This window comes from Moschus berezovskii, chromosome 7 (genome assembly GCF_049115385.1).
Source record: "Moschus berezovskii isolate FMDL1 chromosome 7, NW_MosBer_1.0, whole genome shotgun sequence".
Taxonomy (NCBI): domain Eukaryota; kingdom Metazoa; phylum Chordata; class Mammalia; order Artiodactyla; family Moschidae; genus Moschus; species Moschus berezovskii.
The window spans coordinates 33550321-33571199 of NC_142466.1; the positions used below are offsets into that span (position 1 = coordinate 33550321).

General features: G+C 36.3%; 1 protein-coding gene across 1 annotated transcript in view; it reads right to left on the reverse strand.

Annotated features, from left to right (window-relative positions):
• The window catches only part of CNTLN (centlein), a 341044-nt gene that overhangs the window by 101114 nt on the left and 219051 nt on the right, over window positions 1–20879 (reverse strand). Inside the window, exons 13-14 of the mRNA XM_055428174.2 lie at window positions 13955–14055; window positions 2199–2290 (exon numbers count right to left, since the gene is read on the reverse strand). Of these exons, the coding sequence (XP_055284149.2) occupies window positions 2199–2290; window positions 13955–14055 (193 nt within the window). The remainder of the gene's footprint in view (window positions 1–2198; window positions 2291–13954; window positions 14056–20879) is intronic.

Below are 20879 nucleotides of genomic sequence, written 5' to 3' on the forward strand. Positions count from 1 at the left end.
AAATGTTAATGTATATTTTTTTAAAAAACAAATCTACTCATATATTTCATTTCTACTATGTATTGTTTTCATGTTTTCAATATCTTTTAAAGCCATTCTGAATTTCATATATATCCTTGTAAAATAAGGAAACTCAACTAAAGGGGGTTAAATTATGACTCATACAATTGCATTATTTTTTTTTAAGTGACAAATTTGACACACTACTACTACTACTACTACTACTACTAAGTCGCTTCAGTCGTGTCTGACTCTGTGTGACCCCATAGACGGAAGCCCACCAGGCTCCCCCATCCCTGGGATTCTCCAGGCAAGAACACTGGAGTGGGTTGCCATTTCCTTCTCCAATGTGTGAAAGTGAAAAGTGAAAGTGAAGTTGCTCAGTCGTGTCCGACCCCTAGCGACCCCATGGACTGCAGCCCACCAGGCTCCTCCATCCATGGGATTTTCCAGGCAAGAGTACTGGAGTGGCTTGCCATTGCCTTCTCCGAATTTGACACACAGTCCTATGAAAATAATTCCTTTGGGTTTTTCAGGAGTTAAAATGGATTTCTGGATCTGCTATAGTAGTAGGCAATTAAGGGGAGCAGAATTCTGACACTCTAAAATGTCTCTTTGGCACATGTCTTCTCTTGAGCTGGTTTTGAAGAAACTGCAGACATAGGAGAAGGAAATGGCAACCCACTCCAGTGTTCTTGCCTGGAGAATCCCAGGGATGGGGGAGCCTGGTAGGCTGCCATCTATGGGGTCACACAGAGTCGGACACGACTGAAGTGACTTAGCAGCAGCAGCAGCAGCAGCAGCAGACATAGGAGAACATCTAAAGACTGAGTAGTAACTGCTCCCGAGCCCCAATGTCTTTTCTTGTCTTTAGTTGAAGAAGGTATTTAAGGTGATAGCTTAGGCCATTTCACAGTGTCAGGTTCCACGCGTTATCTCCCATGTATACAGGAAGTATACATGTTATTAAACTTCTGTTTTTCCCTGTTAACCTGTCTTTTTATTACAAGGGATGTCTTATGCAAGAACCTAGAAAAATAAAGGAAAATTATTTTTGTTCCTCCACATTATTTATGGCAATTGGAATGAAATAATAAATTCTTTAGGGTTTATACTCCAAGGTAGTAAGTAGCAGTATAGTATAATATGTCCATGGAGATAAAAATTATACAAAATCTGGCAAAAATGAACAAATTGTTCTGAAACAAAAAAGGTAAGCTGCTATAAACTGTTTCACATTCTATCTGGAAGTACATACTTTATTTCAATTACTTATTTTACCTTAAGATAAATGAACATGAGCATTTCTTGTTCTCTATGTTTAATGTCAAACTGATACGTGTCATTCAGTAATAATGAGATGACAGCCTCTGTTACCTGACCATATGGCGAGTGTTAGAAGTATAAGGAATCTCATCATCTGCTGTATATCAATAGATTTCCTACAAATCAATCCACAGATGTAGAAAATTTAAGTAACTACATTAATATTTTTGTCTATATATCTGGACACTTCCAGCTTTTTCTCAGTATCCAAGTGGTAACTGGTTATAAGAATAATCTATTTAAAGAACATTTCCTTTATAACAATAACAAAAAGTGCTAAAATAAAACCAAGCCCATTTAACTGAAATTGATGACTATTATTTAAGCACAAAATTGCAAAGATAAATGTTAAGATTTTTAAACAACATTTTATTAATGAAGATAACCATGTTGTAAAGTGACTATAGGATTTATATGGAGGGGTTCTGTTAAAACAGGGAGAGTTATACCAAATCATATGGGCATAAATGTTTATCTAAAATGAGATGAGAATATATAATTTTCAACTTTAACTTTAAGATTATAAACATATCATTTTACTACATAAAACTAAAACTACGCTTTATTTTAGTTTAAATATTGTAGTTTAAATAAGTGTTGAAATGTAAAAATTTTTATACTTTCTATTGTTATCATTCTTTTTATCTCTTGAAAATATTTTAAATCTATGTCAAAAGAAGCATAAGTGTTTCCACATTTTTTATTTCACTAACATTGATTTTTTAACCCCATTTTGGTAAGCCAATGATTTTGAATTTAAAGTAAGCATTCACACAAGGTTTAAGTTCATGAGCCCTCATTTTAAAACATAATCCTTTATGTTAAAATTCAGATTTAACTTGCTCAGCTCAATATCTTAAAGATTAGAATACCTTCTGTAATGTCTGCTCCGACATTTCTTTCCAATTCTTCTCTGGAGTACTCTTCTTGACCCCATCATCTTCAGCGTGTCTAAAGAGTTGTTCTGGCAGAGAATAAATAATATAGTATGTCTATATAGTATTACATATATATATATATATATAATATATTATGGTACCTCATATACTGTTGAAACACTGTCCTGTCATTTTAAGGAAAAGGGGTCTATAGTTTCTTCACTATGAATAATGTAGTCTATTTCATTGTCAAATATTGGCCATAAACTGAATGGTGACCCTTTTCAAGATTTTCAGTCACATAATTATTTATCTTTGTAGTGTCACTTTTTTTTTTTTTTTGGCAGTGTAAGATTTTCAAAGGTACAACAGATCTGCAGGTTAACAATGCTGTACTTTTATTCCCATTTTCATTCTTTTGTAGACTATTCCCTCTTTGCCTTAAAAGCAGAATTCAGTGCCTTTTTATCTACACAGTCACTACTAGTTTTGTTCTCTGGATCTTGTTCCCTGCCAGGAGGATCACAGTGATTGCAGAACAAAGCAAACAGTAACAGAATTAGGGTAGACTGAAACTGTAACACCCCCTACCACCACCTTTTTTTTTTTTTTAAGTAAAAGATTCTGCACTGGCAGAGTAAAGCACAAAAATCACATTTCCAGAATAACTAACTTTACCCAGTTAAGGGTAAAGTTTAAATCATTCCTACACTGCCCAAGCATCCCTTCAAACAAGCAAAACTATATAAGAAACAACAACATTAAAGGGAAAAAATCGTCAAACTTCAGCTAATATTATTAGAATTGAAATACATTAAAACCTATAAATATTTTTCTTAGATATATTAGTGACAATTTTAATTTTTTCTTATTGAATTATTTTTGAATTACATTTCTCAAAATCAAAAAGGGGGTAAAAATAACAATACATAAAGCTAAAAGGCTTGCATATCTGTATTAGTCTGAGATGATTTTGCTTTAAAGTATGCTTGTCTGCTGTACGTCAGTGCAAAACTTTGATTTATCAACAAAGGAAAAAGAAAACAATATTATTCTCTGTAGAGTAGAAATCCTCTTGGTATAAACAGTGACTAACAAGTTTGTTAGAGTGAATTAGGCATTTCTTTTGTCTTTGAAACATGACATATCCAATTAAAACTTCTGTACTCACGAAATAAATAGAACATTATCCTAAGGATAATAAAAGTCAGAATAGGTAGAATTTGCCACCTGGGGAATATGTACCTTTACCTTGATAATCATCGATTGGTTCCCAAGTTTCTCTTTCTAGTCCCCTAACACCATGGTGCTGAATTCATTTACAACATTCTTTTAGCAATATAGAAATAATATGCAAATACAATTCATCTGTTCTAGTGATTTAAATATCTGCTATAGTTCTTAGTAAAATATTTACACTTAAAAATAAGAAAATAGTTCTATATTCAAAGACCATACAGTATTAAAAGTAGCTAAATAATTCCAACAAAATAAATGTTAAAGACATTTAAAAGTGAATTTGACTGCTGTTTCTGTGCTCCTAAGTGTCCTTCAAGATTCACAGGTGGACTGGAAGAGCATGTTCACTTGTGGTTTTCTGCTGAAAATTCCGTTTCTCACCTTCACAGATCATATGAAGAATATATAAGCAGCCTGACCCAGGCCAAGGAGAGGAACAAAGACCGAATTCTCTGCCCCTTGATTACCTTCCCATCCAAGGCTCTCAGGATTTGGGAAGTGAACAAAGAGGATCTAGTTAGAAATATACAGGTCTATTTCTGACTTTTGGTAGATGTATGAGAATATGCTTCACCTTAAGTTCAGTTCAGTACCATTCACTCAGTCGAGTCCGACTTTTTACGACCCCATGGACTGCAGCACGCCGGGCCTCCCTGTCTATCACCAACTCCTAGAGTTTGCTCAAACTCATGTCCAGTGAGTTGGTGCTGCCATAAAACCATCTCATCCTCTGTTGTCCCCTTCTCCTCCCGCCTTCAATCTTTCCCAGCACCAGGGTCTTCTCCAGTGAGTCGGTTCTTAGCATCAGGTGGCCAAAGTATTGCAGTTTCAGCTTCAGCATCAGTCCTTCCAATAAATATACAGGACTGACTCCTTTTAGGATTGACTGGTTGATTCTCCTTGCAGTCCAAGGGACTCTCAAGAGTCTTCTCCAACAACACAGGTCAAAAGCATTAATTCTTTGGTGCTCATGTTTCTTTATGGTCCAATGCTAACATCCATACATGACTACTGGAAAAACCAGAGCTCTGACTAGACAGACCTTTGTTGGCAAAGTAATGTCTCTGCTTTTTAATATGCTGTCTAGGTTGGTCATAGCTTTTCTTCCAAGGAGTAAGTGTTTTTTTTAGTTTCATGGCTGCAGTCACCATCTGCAGTGATTTTGGAGCCCCCCAAAATAGTCTGTTACTGTTTCCATTGTTTTCCCATCTATTTGCCATGAAATGATGGGACTGGATGCCATGATCTTAGTTTTCTGAATGCTGAGTTTTAAGCCAGCTTTTTCACTCCCCTCTTTCACTTTCATCAAGAGGCTCTTTAGTTCCTCTTTGCTTTCTATCATAAGGGTGGTGTCACCTGCATATCTGAGGTTATTGATATTTCTCCCAGTAATCTCGATTCCAGCTTGTGCTCCATCTAGCCCAGCATTTCACATGATGTACTTTGCATATAAATTAAATAAGCAGGGTGACAATACACAGCCTTGATGCACTCCTTTCCCAATTTGGAACCAGTCTATTGTTCCATACCTGGTTCTAACTGTTGCTTCTTAACCCGCATACAGATTTCTCAGGAGGCAGGTCAGGTGGTCTGGTATTCCCACCTCTAAGAATTTTCCAGTTTCTTGTGATCCACACAGTCAAAGGCTTTAGTGCAGTCAATGCACAGAAGTAGCTGTTTTTCTGGAATTCTCTTGCTTTTTCGATGATCCAACAGATGTTGGCAATTTGATCTCTGGTTCCTCTGCCTTTTCTAAATCCAGCTTGAGCATCTGGACATTCTTGGTTCACATACTGCTGAAGCCTGGCTTGGAGAATTTGAGCATTACTTTGTAAGCTTGTGAGATGAGTGCAATTGTGTGGTAGTTTGAGGCAGGCTTTCTTATCTCTCCTTGCTATTCTTTGGAACTTTGGCATTCAGATGGATGTATTTTCCTTTTCTCCTTTGCCTTTCGCTTCTCTTCTTTTCTCAGCTATTTGTAAAGCCTCCTCAGACAACCATTTTGCCTTTTTGAATTTCTTTTTCTTGGGGATGGTTTTGATCACCACCTCCTGTTCAATGATACAAACCTCCATCCATAGTTCTTCAGGCACTCTGTCTATCAGATTTAATCCCTTGAATCTAATTGTCACTTGCACCATATAATCGAAAGGGATTTGGTCTAGTGGTTTCACTACTTTCTTCATTTTAAGTCTGAATTTTGCAATAAGGAGTTCATGACCTGACCCACAGTCAGCTCCCAGTCTTGTTTTTACTGAATGTATAGAACCTCTCCACTTCAGCTGCAAAGAAAAATATCAATCTGATTTCGATATTGACCATCTGGTGATGTCCATGTATAGAGTGATTCCTCGTGTTGTTGGAAGAGGGTATTTACCATGACCAGTGCATTCTCTTGGCAAAACTCTGTTAGCCTTTACCCTGCTTCATTTTTGTACTCCAAGGTCAAACTTGCCTATTACTCCAGGTATGTTTCACCTTACTGGAAATTTATTTTTTAAACTGTGGTTTTAAATGCTTTACTGTTATTTTCACTCCTATGTATTTTTACTTTTACATTTCTTTTGTCCCCTTAATTCTCCTGCATAACATTAAAAATTAATGTAAATTCTTGAACATTTTCTCCTTCTTTCAGATATTTTAATAAATTATTAAAAATCTGTTATTATTATGGAGGGCTGCAGAATATAGTAGCCTAAAACATGCCGCTTTGGCATATAGATTATTTTGGGCAGTAGGCACTTAAAAAAAATCGAGGGACAGATTTTCCTAGAACAACCCTTATCTGCTGGAAGACCCTCCAAAAGGAACTCCAGTAAAGTTTCACCAGAGAAGATTAACTCTTATCACAGGAGGAGGAAACTAGAAGCCCACACTAGATCCAGACAAGCTTTGTTACAAACTATGATAGCTCTCAGCTAGTCTCTTGAGGACCCATTCATTTTTCCTAAAATCATTTACTCTCACTTAAGAGGCTTACATCCCTCCTCCTCCTCCTCTCTTCCGATTAGAAGAGTATGTAATTCTGAATTCTAAAGCCTCCTATTTGAGTACTTACTTTTCCCTGGGTATCTTCTGTGTGTACATAAGACATATACATTAATATATTTGTTTTTCTTAATCTGTCTTTTACTATAAGTTTCAGCCAAGAACTCCGAAAGGTAGAAGGAAAATTCTTATTCCTTCCCTCCAACTATTTTTTTATTCATCTTAATTTTTGTTTCCTACACTAACTTTATATCAATTTGGGATACAAAGAAAGGGGAATAAGTATCTTGAGTATTGGCAATTTCCTAAAAATCCTGAAACCAAGTAGACCCCGTGGTGGCTCCTGGGTATGAAAGCCTTTCTGTGTCCCCTATTCTGTGTTTGTAGGGAACAGATCCAGCCTCCATGATCTTCCTTGACTCCCAAAGGGCAGATTCAAACATCTGCTAACCAGGGAAGGGAAGGAATGCAGAGACAAGGCAGGAACAGTCTAAGAAACAAGCTTGCAGCCCAGTCCTGGTTCTGCCTGAAGGGATACATGTAACAGTATCCTGGGGCGCAGGTCTTGTACTCACCTTAACATTATCATCAACCCCACTCTTGAACTATTACAATAAAATGCCTCACCAACTTCTCCCAGGTTGAGATACACAGTTTTCAAGGGCAGGACCCCATTGTGCCCGCCTAGCCTGACAAAGCAATAAAGCTTCTCTTTTCAACTTCACTCAAAACTCAGTCTCTGAAATTCGATTCAGCTTCAGTGCACAGAGGCTGAGTTTTCTGGCATCAATATCACTATATTTTCTTCATTTTTAGGAAAAAATAACAGTCATAGTGAGCAGTGGAGAAGGAAATGGCAACTCATTCCAGTATTCTTGCCTGGAAAATTCAATGGACAGAGAAGCCTAGTGGGCTATTTTCCATGGGGTCACAAAAAGCTGCATATGACTGAGCAACTGAGCATACACACAGCACATAGTGAGTATATTACTTTAGAGGGTACTTGTCATACAATAAAATAAGAAATATGTCTTGGTCTTTTTTCTTGGCTCCCTACACAGAGCTTCTAAAAGTCCTTAGAATTTCATGAGTGACAGACAGAGAGAGGTAAGAGAATTATCTTCTGTTATTCATAACAGGCCCCTTTTCACAAGTTTCCCTTAAATCTATTTTCCTTCATATTTCAATTCTACTTAACATAAGCTGGGATATAAAAGTTTTGTTGGAGACGCCAACAAAAGTTGCAGGGTACAAAATTAATATACAGAAATGTCTTGCATTTCTATACACTAACAACAAAAGGTAAGAAAGAGAAATTAATGAAACGATCCCATTTACCATCACATTAAAAGAATAAAATACCTAGGAATAAACCTACCTAAAGAGATAAAAGAATTGTACTTTGGAAACTATAAGACACTAATAAATAATAAATGATACAAACAGATGAAAAGATACACCATATTCTTGGATTGGAAGAATCAATATTGTCAAAATGCCCATACTACTCAAGGCAATCTACAGATTCAGTGAAATCCCTATCAAATTATCAACAGCTTTTTTTCACACAACAATAATTTTAAAATATTCTAATTCATATGGACAATAAAAGACTCCAAACAACAAAAGCAATCCTGGTGGAATCAGGCTCGTTAACCTCAGACTATACTACAAAGCTACAGTCATCCAAGCAGTATGGTACTGGCACAAAAACTGAAATACTGATAATGGAACAGCATAGGAAACCTGGAAATAAACCCACGCATCTATGGTCAATTAATCTACGACAAAGGAAGCAAGAATATATAATAGAGAAAAACACTCTCTTCAAAAAGTGATGCTGGGAAAACCATAAATAATAGAATTAAATTAGAACATTCTCTAAATCCATACAGAAAAATAAACTCAAAATGGATTAAAGACCTGAATGTAAAACTGCATACTATAAAACTCTTGGAGGGAAACACAAGCAGAACACACTGTGACATAAATTGCAGCAATTTTTTTTTTATTCACCTTCTAGAATAATGAAAATTAAAAGAGAAATAAACAAATGGCATATAATCAAACTTAAAAGCTTTTTCACAGCAAAAAAAAAAAAAAAGAAATGCAAAATGAAAAGACAACCCACAGAATGGGACAAAACATTTGCAAATGAAGTGACCAACAAGGCATTAATTTCCAAAATATAAAATGGATCATGCAGCTCAGTATCAAGAAAACAAACAACACAATCAAAAAACGGGCAGAAGATCTAAGCAGACAATTCTCTAAATAAAGCATACACATTTCCAAAAAGCACAGGAAAATATGCTCAACACTCTTTGAGACCCAATGGACTATAGCCTGACAGGCTCCTCTGTCCATGGGATTCTCCAGGCAAGAATACTGGAGTGGGTTGCCATTTCCTTCTCCAAGGGATCTTCCCAAGCCAGGGATCAAACCCAGGTCTCCTGCATTGCAGGCAGACGCTTTATACTCTGAGCCACCAGGGAAGCCCCTTACTAATTACAGATAACTGCAAATCCAAAATTGCAATAAATATCACCTCACAATGGTAATAATGGCCATCAGCAAAAACTGTACAAACAATAAATGTTGGAGAGGGTGTGGAGAAAATGGGAACCCTCCAAAACTATTGGTATGAATGTAAATTGGTACAACCACTATGGAGAACAACAGGAGGTTCCTTAAAAAGATAAAAATACAACTGTATAATCCATCAATCCCACTCCTGAGCATGTATCTAGAGAAACTAGTGCTGCCCAGTGTTCCCTGCAGCACTGTTAACAACAGCAAGGACATGGAAATAACCTAAATGTCCAGGAACAGAGGAGTGGATAAAGATGTGGTACATATATACAATGGGATAGTAGTCAATTCATCAAAAGGAAAGAAATGCCATTTGCAGCAACATGGATGGATCTAGAGATTAAGTGAAGTAAGTCAGACAGAAAAAGACAAATTACTTGTATGTAGAATCTAAAAATGTACACAAATGAACTTACTCTCTAAACAGAAACAGACTCACAGACTTCAAAAATAAACTCTTATTGTTACCAAAGGGAAAGGGGGTGGGATAAATTAGAAGTTTGGGATTAACATATATACACTACTATATATAAAACAGATAATCATTAAGGACCTAGTGAACTCTACTCAATATTATATAATAACCAATATGGGAAAAGAATCTGAAAAAGAATGGATATATGTATATGAATAATGAATCACCTAGTTATATACCTTAAACTAACACAACATTGTAAATTAACTATAATATACAGCAAAATTTTTAAAAAGTTAAGTGTCATCAACTTAAGATAGGCTGTTATAGATATGTTGTCATATATAAGCCTCCTGTGTGTTTGCATGCTAAGATGCTTCAGTCATGTCTGACTCTTAGCGACCCGATGGACTGTAGCCCGCCAGGCTCCACTGTCCATGGGATTCTCCAGGCAAGAATACTGGAGTGGGTTGCCATTTCCTCCTCCGGTGGATCTCCCTGACCCAGGGATTGAACCCGTGTCTTTATGTTTCCTGCACTGGCAGGCACATTCTTTTCCACTAGCAATGCCTGGGAAGCCGATATAAGCCTCCTAGTAATCACAAAGCAAAAACCTAAAATAAACACACAAAAGATGAACAGAAAGGAATATAACTACATTTATACAACTAAAGAAAGTTATCAAAATATAAAAGAAGAGAATAAGAAAATAAAGGAAGAGAGAACTACAAAAAATAGCCAGTAAACAATTAACAAAAAAGTCAATATGTACATACATATCAGCAATTATTTTAAGTGGAAATGCCCCAAATTCTTCAAAAAAAGACAGAGAGTAGCTAGATGAATAAAAATAAGATAAGACCTATCTATATACTGACTACAAAAGTTTCACTATAGATGTTAAGACACATAAACTGAACATGAAAGGATTGAAAAAATTATTTCATGCAAAAGGAAAGCAAAAGGAAGCTGAAGTAGTGACACTTAGACAAAATAGACTTTAAAACAAGACTTTTACAGAAAAGAAAGATGGATATTAAATAATGATGAAGTTGTTCAACAAGAGGATTTAACATTTGCAAATATTCATACACCCTACATAAGTGCACCTAAATATAGAAAGCAAATATTAAGAGACCTAATAGCCCGTGTAGTTAAGGTTATGGTTTTTCCCGTGGTCATGTATGGATGTGAGAGTTGGACTGTGAAGAAAGCTGAGCGCCAAAGAATTGATGCTTTTGAACTGTGGTGCTGGAGAAGACTCTTGAGAGTCCCTTGGACTGCAAGGAGATCCAACCAGTCCATTCTAAAGGAGATCAATCCTGGGTGTTCATTGGAAGGACTGATGCTAAAGCTGAAACTGCAGTACTTTGGCCACCTCATGCGACGAGTTGACTCACTAGAAAAGACTCTGATGCTGGGAAGGATTGGGAGTGGGAGGAGACGGGGATGACGGAGAATGAGATGGCTGGATGGCATCACCGACTCGATGGACATGAGTTTGAGTGAACTCCGGGAGTTGGTGATGGACAGGGAGGCCTGGCGTGCTGTGATTCATGGGGTCGCAAAGAGTCAGACATGACTGAGCGACTGAACTGAACGGAACTGAACTGAATAGTAGAAACAGACAGTAATACAGTAGTTGTTCTCCTCAGATTTAATATTTCATGATAGTTCAGTCTTACTAGGTGGTATGTTTCCAGGAATTTATCCATGTATTTTCTGCTGCTGCTGCTGGTATTTTCTAGGTTGAGCAATTTGTTGGAATTTATTTATTATAAGTAGTTTCCTATGATTCTTTGTATTGTATTTCCGTGTTATCAGTTGTAACATCTCCTGTTTCATTTTTTATTTTGAGTTCTCTCTTTTTTTCTTATACGTATAGCTAAAGGCTTTTCAATTTTATTTATCTTTTCAAAGAACCAGCTCTGAACAGATTTATAACTGGTATGGAGACTGAATCAGTAATCAAAAGCCTCCCAACAAACAAAAACCAGGATCAGATGGCTTCATTAATGAATTCTACAAAATATTTAGAGAATTAATATCAATTCTTCTCAAACTCTTCCCAAATATTTAAGAGAAGGGAGCTCTTCCAAACTCATTTTACACAGCCAATATTATCTTGATACCAAAACCAGAAAAGGACACCAAAAAAATGAAAATTATGGGCCAATTTAAAAATGGGCTGAAGATTTAAACATTCTTCAAAAGAAGACATACAGGCATAATTTGCTTTAGTATGCTTTGCTTTACTCTTCTTCCTAGACACTGTGTTTTTCAACAAATTGAGTATGTGTGGTAACCTTCTGTAAGCCAAGTCTACAGGTGCCATTTCTAACAGCATTTGGTCATTTTATGTCTTTGTTCCACATTTGGGTAATTTTCCCAATATTTCAAGCCCTCCTCACGCAAAAGGATTACCACCCACTGAAAACTCAGATGACAGATAGCATTTTTTAGCAATAAAGTGCTTTTTAATTAAGGTAAGTACATTTTTTAGACATAATGCTATTGTACACTTAATAAACTACAATATAGTATAAATACAATTTTTATGTATTCTGGGAAAACACATAAATCATGTGGCCTGCTTTATAGCAATATTCATTTTATTGTGGTGATATGGAAAAAATACCTCACAATATCTCCTAGAAATGCCCGTACAGATGGCCAACAGATACGTGAAAAGATGTTCAACATCATTAATCATTAGGGAAAGCAAATCAAAACCATACTGAGATATCATCTCATATCTTTTAGAATATCTATTATGAAAAAGACAGAAAGTAAAAAATCTTGGTGAGAATGTGGAGAAAAGAGAACCCTTGTGCATTTCTGATGGGAATGTAAAGAAGTGCAGTCACTTTGTATAACAATACAGAGGTTCTTAAAAAAAATAAAAATAGAACTACCATATGATCCAGCAATTCTACTTCTGGGTATTTATCCAAAGAAGATGAAAACACTAACATGAAAAGATATATACACCCCAATGTTCATTACAGTGCTGTTTATGATAGCCAAGATATGGAAATAACCTAGGTGTTCATTGATGGATGATAGAAAGAAATTGTGGCATAATACAATGGATATTATTCAGTCATAAAAAAGAACAGCATCTTGACATTTGTGATAACATGGATGGGCCTCACAGACATTATGCTAAATAAAGTAAGTCAGAGAGAGAAAACCAAATAATGTATGATATCTCTCATATGTGCAATCTAAAGAAACAAAGAAGCTCAGAAATACAGACAACAAACTGATGATTAACAGAGGTGATAAAAGAAATGGGTGAAGGGGGTCAAAAGGTAAAAAGAAAACAAAAAGAAAAAAGAAGGGAGCACAGGTTTGAGCCCTGGTTGGGGCACTATGATCCACATGTCGCAGGGCATGGTTAAAAAAAAAAAGAAAAGAAAAAAAGAGTAGTAAAAATAAAGGTCTCATGAGTATTTCACCTAGTGATCTTAGTAGTCACTAATGGTCGGTCACTGCCTTGATCTATGGCAAAAAAAAAAAAAAGAGTAAGCTTAAGTGAAAGTCAGTCAAGTCACGTCCGACTCTTTGTGACCCCATGGACTATACAGTCCATGGAATTCTCCAGCCCAGAATACGGGAGTGGGCAGCCATTCCCTTCTCCAAAGTTTAAAATATGACATAAATCAATGGTGTAAAACAGAAGGATTCAAATATCGGCCTTGACAAGTCATGAGTATACTAAATAAGTGAAACTGGAACAACAAAGTAATTGGGACAAAATCCAGATGAGTGATTATAAACATTCAAATATTACATACAAATTATTAAGTACAAATAACTAAGTATAAATTATTAATTGTAACTTGTCAACACCTAAAAAGTACAGTGGTAACAATTAAGCTGTAGCAAGGTTAAATAAGAAGAAACTCTGTCATATCAACCTTATTTACTTTTTTTAATGAGGTTACTTGAGGATGGACTGAAGTCACATAGGAAATACACTTATCTTGATTTTAACAAAGGAAAATTTTGCAATTGAAATAGATAATCTCCTTTTTCTAAATACTCTCAGGCTAGGGTTCAGGCAGGTTTCAGATTTGGAGATCTCCAAGTTTCCTTCTAGCTCTAAGACTGTGACTCCAGGTGAGAACCACATCACTTCTAGAAAATGTAATGTCATATGAAAATATAAATGAATTATTGATAGTAACTATCTCTATATTATCAATAACTCTATATTACTTATAAAACTTTGAACAAACATAACCAATAAAACTTCATCAATAAATAATAAATATGAATATTCTCTCTTTATCAAATATTTCTTTAAAATTTTAATAAACTATAAACCTAACTTTTAAGTGTTCTCTCTACTTGATTTTCTAATGAAAGATGAAAATGCTAATAAGATATGAAGGAGTAAAGCAATAGAAAAATTGAGAACAGGGTAAGATTCTTAGAAGCTGAAAATAAAACACAAAAAGCTGGGCAATTTTAAACTGACTACATTGAATATTTATTCTGACAAAGTTACCTTCTCTTCTCTCTGCCATAAATGTATTCAATTCTTGTATTGTTGCTTTATCAACAGACATATGTACTTTAAGTTTATCCAGTTCTTCTTGAAGATTCATTCTATGAAAATTAACATAATAAACAATTATTTTAAATATTTAAGTTAAGAAAAATATGGCAAACATATAAAGGTGGCAAAAATATTTTTAAAATACATGAATTAGTAGTTAAATAAAAAGCTAGAACATATTAATATTAACAAATCCTAACAATTAAAATTGAATTTTAATGACATCTCTAAAGCAAAATGTTTCAACTGAGTTTCAGAGGTTAAAGCATCTGCCTCCAATGCAGGAGACCGGGGTTCGATCCCTGGGTCAGGAAGATCCCCTGGAGAAGGAAACGGTAACCCACTCCAGTATTCTTGCCTGGAGAATCCCATGGACAGAGAAGCCTGGTAGGCTACAGTCCACGGGGTTGCAAAGAGTTGGACACGACTGAGCAACGGAACGGAACGGAAATAAAGATACTAAATAATTAAAAAACATAAACCACATTAGTTAAAAAAATCTATTGACTTACCAGATCACTTTCTAACACACAGATATACAATGTAAAATAATAATAAAACATTAATACATATCACTGAAAACAGAGACAGTAAATCTAAAGATGCCAAATAAAGGCAAAAAACCCTTACTACTAAAATGAGACTGAGCTACCACGACAAGGGACCTGGATTAAATAACATCCATGGAGAGCTCCAACCATGAAACCAGAGTGGACATGAAAATTTATCCACAGGGACCTTCATGGACCTTCATGAGACACAAAACTGGATTAACTGCAGGAAGCTGGGACACATTTTCGGAATGAAAACCTGAATACCTGAGCTTATCTGGCTGAAGTTCCATTAAAAAGAAGCTTTTTGTCCAGTCTAAGGGCAAGAAAGAGTCAACCATGTGTGATCAGAAACACAGGTATATATTGTTGCTGTTGAGTTACTAAGTCATAGACCGTAGCACACCAGGCTCCTATGTCCTCCACTATCTCCTAGAGTTTGCTCAAGTTCTTCATGTTTACTGAGTCAGTGATGCTATCTAACCACCTCATCCTCTGCTGCCCTCTTTTTTTCCCTTTTGCTGTCAATTGTTCCTAGCGTCGGGGTCTTTTCCAATGAGTCAGCTCTCAACACCAAGTGGCCAAGGTATTGGAGCATCAGCTTCAGCATCAAGTGAAAGTGAAAGTTGCTCAGTTGTGTCCAACTCTTTGCAACCCCATGAACTGGGGCCCGAAAGGCTCCTCTGTCTGGAATTCTCCAGGCAAGAATACTGGAGTGGATAGCCATTCCCTTCTCCAGGGGATCTTCCCCACCCTGGGATCGAACCCAGGTCTCCCACATTGCAGGTGGATTCTTTACCATCTGAGTCACCAGGGAAGCCCAAGAACACTGGAGTGGGTAGCCTAGCCTTTTTCCAGATCTTCCCAACACAGGGATCCAACCAGGAGTTCCTGTATTTCAGGCAGATTGTTTACCAGCTGAGCTACCAGGGAAGCCCAAAAGTGAAAGTGTTAGTCACTCTGTTGTGTCCAACTCTATCACCCCATGGACTGTAGCCCACCAGGCTCTTCTGTCCATGGAATTCTCCAGGCAAGAATACTGGAGTAGGTTGTCATCAGTCCTTCCAAAGAATATTCAAGGTTGATTTCCTTTAGGATGGACTGGTTTGATCTCTTTGAAGTCCAAGGGACTCTCAAGTCTTCTCCAGTATCACAGTTTGAAAGAATCAATTCTTAGTTGCTCAGCATTCTTTGTAGACCAACTCTCACACCTGTACATGACTACTGGAAAAAAAACCTTAGCTTTGATTAGACAGATCTTTGTTGACGAAGTGATATCTCTGCTTTTTAATACACTATCTAGGTTTGTCACAGCTTTCCTTCCAAGGAGCAAGTGTCTTCCAATTTCATGGCTGCAGTCACCATCTGCAGTGATTTTGGAGTCCAAGAAAATCAAGTCTGTCACTGTTTCTACTGTTTCCCAATTTCTGCCAGGAAGTGATGGGACCAGATGCCATGATTTTAGTTTTTTGAATGTTACGTTTAAGCCAGATTTTTTGCTCTCCTCTTTCACCCTCATTAAGAGGCTCTTTAGTTCCTCTTTGCTTTCTGCCATTAAAAAGGTTATCATCTGCCTATCTGAGGATGTTGATATTTCTCCTGGAAATCTTGACTAGAGCTTGTGATTCATCTAGTTCAGCATTTCACATGATGTACTCTGCATGTAAGTTAAATGTGCAGAGTAACAATATACTGCCTTGTACTGCTTTAATAGTTTTAAACCGGCCAGTTTTTCCAGGTCTGGTTCTAACTTTTGCTTCTTGATCTCAGGAGACAGGTAAGGTGGTCTGGTACTCTCGTCTCTAAGAATTTTTCACAGTTTGTTGTGATTCACACTGTCAAAGGCTTTAGTAGTCAATGAAGCAGAAGTAGATGTTTTTCTATAATTCCTTTGCTTTCTCCATGATTCAACAAATGTTGGCAATTTGATCTCTGGTTCCTCTGGCTCTTCAAAACCCAGTTTGTACATGTGGAAATTCTCAGTTCATGTACTGTTAAAGGCTAGCTTGAAGGGCTTAAGCATGACCTTAATAGCATGTGAAATGAGTGCAAATGTATGATAGCTTGAACATTCTTTGGTATTGCCTTTCTTTGGGACTGGAACGACAACCAACCTTTTCCAGTCCTGTGGCCACTGCTGAGTTTTCCAAATTTGCTGGCATATTGACTGCAGCACTTTCACAGCATCATCTTTTAGGATTTGAAATATCTCAGCTGGAATTTTGTCACCTCCACTAGCTTTGTCTGTAGTAATGCCTTCTAAGACCCACTTGACTTCACATTCCAGGATGTCTGGCTTTAGGTGAGTGACCACACCATCATGGCTATCTGGGTCATGAAGACCTTTTCTGTATAGTTCTTCTGTGTATTCCTGCCACCTCTTCTTAATCTCTTCTGCTTCTGTTAGGTCCATACAATTTCCGGACATTATTGTGCCCATCCTTGCATGAAATGTTCCTTTGATAGTTTCAATTTTCTTGACGAGATCTCCAGTCTTTTACATTCTGTTGTTTTCCCCTATTTCTTTGTATTGCTCATTAAAGAAGGCCTTCTTTTTTCTCCTTGCTATTCTCTAGAACTCTTCATTCAGTTGGATACATCTTTCCCTTTCTCCCTTGCCTTTTGCTTCTCTTCTTTCCTCAGCTATCTGCAAAGCATCCTCAGACAACCACTTTGCCTTCTTGAATTTCTTTTTCAATTCATTTTCTATATTGCTGCTGCTGCTGCCAAGTCATTTCAGTCGTGTCTGACTCTGTGCGATCCTACAGACCATAGCTCACCAGGTTCTTCCGTCCTTGAGATTCTACAGGCAAGAATACTGGAGTGGGTTGCCATTTCCTTCTCCACATTTTCTATATTACTGACATTAAAATTGAGCCATTATATGTTTACAGAGACCTGAAGAAATGACAGTAATGTAAAGACAGGTTTATGACCTATGTAGATTGAGAGTTCCAGCAGACACAATCATCCACTACAGAGAAGTGTCTAAAACTGAGGGAATGGACAAGAGGAAAGCCACGACAGAAAATAATTCTCAAAGAAGTCATGTTTGTAAATAAGAGTAAATATAAATAAGCTCAAAGCCATAAATGACAGTCTGTATATCACCCCATTCAAAAGGGGAGAATCTACAAGGAAACAGAGATAACACAATAATTTTAAATGAATTCTTACAAAATTAGAGTTTTTAAAATGGTGATAAAAATTTTTTTTAATTATAAATATATATGAAAAAGAATAGGGGTTTTGAGAGAAGACAAATTTTAAAAAAAGAACCAACTACTATATCCAGAAATGCTAATATATAAAATAAGTAAAGCTAGTAATAACAACATAATAACTGAAATTTAAAATTCAGTGGATGGATTAAATGGCACACAAACAAAGCTAATAAAACTTTGTAAAATTAAAGATAACACAAAGAAACAAAGCAAAGGAAACAGTAACTATGTATATAGCTTGTTGGAATGAGAAGGCCAGCAAGCATCTAATAGAAATTATTTGAAGAGAGAATTGAGAAAATGGGGGTGGGGTGGGGAGACAATATTTAATATACAATAACTGAAGATTGAGAACCAATAAAAATATTAATTAAAAGATTAAGAGAGTATCAAAAATTGAAAGCAGAATTAATAAAACTATATTTACACTAGGAACACACCAAAACTGAGGACACCAAAGAAAACAAGACAATTCTAAAATCAATAGAATGAGAAAAAAAAATCAACAATTAATGAATTCAGGAAAGACAGCAAGCTTCTGATATTAATAAGAAAATCAGATGGAAAATAAGTAATATTTTCCATATTCCATGGTTTACTACTCACAGGTCTTATATTAAAGAACTATTAAAGAATATTCTATTTCAGGAAGAAAACAAACTCAAAAGCAATGTATACAACAAAATAGGAAATGATGATGAAAGAAGTATAAATGTGTACATTAACAGCAAGCAAACATTTATTAAGCAAAGCAATCAAAATATCTAAGTGAAGGTAAAACCAACATTCTGAACAACAAAATGATATTAGATGAATGAGAGGATCAGAATTGAAGCATTTGAAGATCCTTGCATTGAAAAAGAAGACTAGAAGCATCCTGAAGAAATTAAGGCTGTCAAATAAATGAAGTATGTTATAATTTCAGGAAAAAAACGTTTAAAGAATGGAAACATAACTTTACAAACTAGCAGAGCACAAAAATGAACTAAAAATATAATCAAATTGAAGGAAAGAAATATCTTTAAAAGAATCACAAAAAATGAAATATACACTAAGAAAAATATTAAGGATAAATATGGTCCTTATATAACAGTGAAAGAAATGATTTGCTAGGAAGATACAACAATTTTAAATTTTTATGTACTAAACAAGAAATATAATTCTTAAAATAATTCAAATTAAAAGGTATATAAAAGTGGAAAAAAACAAAACAAGTAATCTCTGCTTCCCCCGACTCAGTTTACTTCCTGAAAAAAATTGTTTATAGTTTGATACAAATAATTATATTTTTGTTCATAGAAACATAAATACACATATATAAAGATTTAACAAATTGGAATCTTAGACATTTGAAATTAGGTTACACTTAGATTACAGGTTGATGGGAAGGGCAAAGAAACATGCACACATATATGCATCCATGCTCAGTCATGTCCAACTCTTCACGACCCCATGGACTGTAGCCTGCCAAGCTTCTTCGTCCAAAGGATTTTCCAGGAAAGAATACTGGAGTAGTTGCCATTTCCTCCTCCTGGGGATCTTCTCGATCAAGGGAGCGAACCTGCATCTGCTGTGCTCCTGCATTGGCAGGTAGATTCTTTACCACTGAGCCACCTGGGAAGCACACACATCTATACCCAACCACAAGGTGATTAAGTTTAAATTAGGTTCTTGCTTTGTTTTGCTAAGAACATAGAACATAATGTAGCAAGATGGCCCCACAAAGAAAAACCAGATGTAGCTCATCTTAACTTAGTTTTCTTTGGCTCTTACTTAGATCACTAACCCAGTGGAACACAGGGCTACAACTGTTGGAAATGTTATTTCATGCTTCTTTAGAGGTATTTTATGCTTACAGTTTTGTTTTTGTTTCTTTTTAAGGAAGAATTCACAAAGTCTGTACTGTTAACGTGAAACATTTATAGACATTAGGGACTGCCCTGTTCTTGAGTCAAAATAAGTACCAACAAAAAACACATCTTAATGAGTATTTGGAAAAGTAGCTGACAGAGTAAGTGCCCAGGCACTCCCAAGCAAGATGAACATTGGCTACTTAGAGACTCAGATTTATTACCCATTTATTCTGCTGTTTCTGATTTTCTCTTTGGTATGAGAACCACAATTCAAAATCTACTTCTGAATGGACAAATTATGTGAGGTGACTGTATTCAGATGGTGGAGAACAGACTACAGTGAACTTTGATCAACAAAGAGAGTCCTAAGGAGAGCCTAGATTTCTGCCAGGAGGCACTCATGATGATGTCATGATGTAGGAAGAGGGAATCTTCTGTGATCTGAAGAAAAAGAGACTGGAGTTTGGGAAAGCTGAAATGTTTGGAATTTGTAAAGCACAGTACTCAGAGAGGAGGAAGCTACAGAGGAGGAGCTGTAGAAATTTGCATTAGAATTCATTTGAGTCTTTGGCTGAATATTTTGTTGCACACAAATTCAATAAGGCAAGCTGAGAACGACTAGCGCTTCAGAACTATTTGCAGAGCTCTCATGGCACTGGGAGACATGTGAATTCTAACCTGCTAGAGGGAAGAATCTCGCTGAACATTAGGGGTACTCAGCAAAGAACCCAAAAGAGTCATTCCAATAAACAGGGTACTCTAAGTCTGTGCTGCTGCTAAGTCACTTCAGTCGTGTTCGACTCTGTGCGACCCCATAGATAGCGGCCCACCAGGCTCCCCCGTCCCTGGGATTCTCCAGGCAAGAACACTGGAGTGGGTTGCCATTTCCTTCTCCAATGCATGAAAGTGAAAAGTGAAAGTGAAGTTGCTCAGTCGTGTCCGACTCTTAGCAACCCCATGGACTGCAGCCTAACAGGCTCCTCCATCCATGGGATTTTCCAGGCAAGAGTACTGGAGTGGGGTGCCATTGCCTTCTCCGAAGTCTGTGCTAACAAGGTGTTTTAATATATCTGAAAATATTTAAACTGAAATTTTATACATACTTCTCTGACATAACAGGAAAAAATGGACAGAAACCAGTAAGGACATAGAATGAAAACTCTTCACTGAAAATTTATAAAAGTCTGTCCAATAACATCAAAACACATATTGTTTTCAAGTGCTATGGACTTGCATCAAAACAAAA